Source organism: Haliaeetus leucocephalus, unplaced genomic scaffold (genome assembly GCF_000737465.1).
Source record: "Haliaeetus leucocephalus isolate CR32 unplaced genomic scaffold, Haliaeetus_leucocephalus-4.0 Scaffold1, whole genome shotgun sequence".
Lineage (NCBI taxonomy): Eukaryota > Metazoa > Chordata > Aves > Accipitriformes > Accipitridae > Haliaeetus > Haliaeetus leucocephalus.
In genome coordinates this window covers 9,447,795-9,448,345 of record NW_010972437.1, presented here as the reverse complement: position 1 = coordinate 9,448,345, position 551 = coordinate 9,447,795, and the positions used below count along the sequence as shown (strand labels likewise).

General features: G+C 75.5%; 1 protein-coding gene across 2 annotated transcripts in view; it reads left to right on the top strand.

Annotated features, from left to right (window-relative positions):
• Nucleotides 1-23: 23 nt before the first annotated feature.
• The window catches only part of RBM45 (RNA binding motif protein 45), a 9,364-nt gene continuing 8,836 nt past the window's right edge, over nucleotides 24-551 (top strand). For both annotated transcript variants that reach the window (XM_010565967.1, XM_010565975.1), the window contains exon 1: nucleotides 24-430. In XM_010565967.1, coding sequence (XP_010564269.1) covers nucleotides 53-430 — 378 coding nt within the window. In that variant the 5' untranslated portion in view covers nucleotides 24-52. The remainder of the gene's footprint in view (nucleotides 431-551) is intronic.

The window sequence follows — 551 nt, the reverse complement described above, 5'->3', positions numbered from 1 at the left end:
GGAGGAGGCGGCGGCGGCGGCAGTGGCAGTGGCGGAGGGGGGCGAGGAGGGTATGTTGTCTCCGCGGCGGAAAGGGCGCTGCGGGCGGTCCCCGCCGGCCCCCGAGAAAAGCCAGCGGTCCCCGGCGGCCCGGGAGCCCGGCGGCCCCGCCATGGAGGAGGGCAGCGGCTTCCGCCTCTCGGCCGAGTGCCTGGACGAGCCGCCCAACAGCCGGGTCTTCGTGGTGCTGGGCAAGGACACGGGAGAGGCGCTGATCCGGGAGCGCTTCGCCCCCTTCGGGGACATCCAGAACATCTGGCTCCTGCGGGACAAGCGCACCAACGAGTCCCGCGGCATCGCCTTCATCAAGTTCGCCCGCAGCTCGCAGGCCTGCCGGGCCATGGAGGAGATGCACGGCCGCAGCCTGGTCCCCGACACCAAGCCCATCAAGGTACCGCCGCCGGGCCGCGCTGCCCGCTTCCTGCCGGGGAGCGGGGCCGGGGGCGAGCGAGCGGGGCCCGGCGGGGTTGTCCCCGGCCGCCTTCCCGGCACGGCGGCCGCGGAGAGCGGCA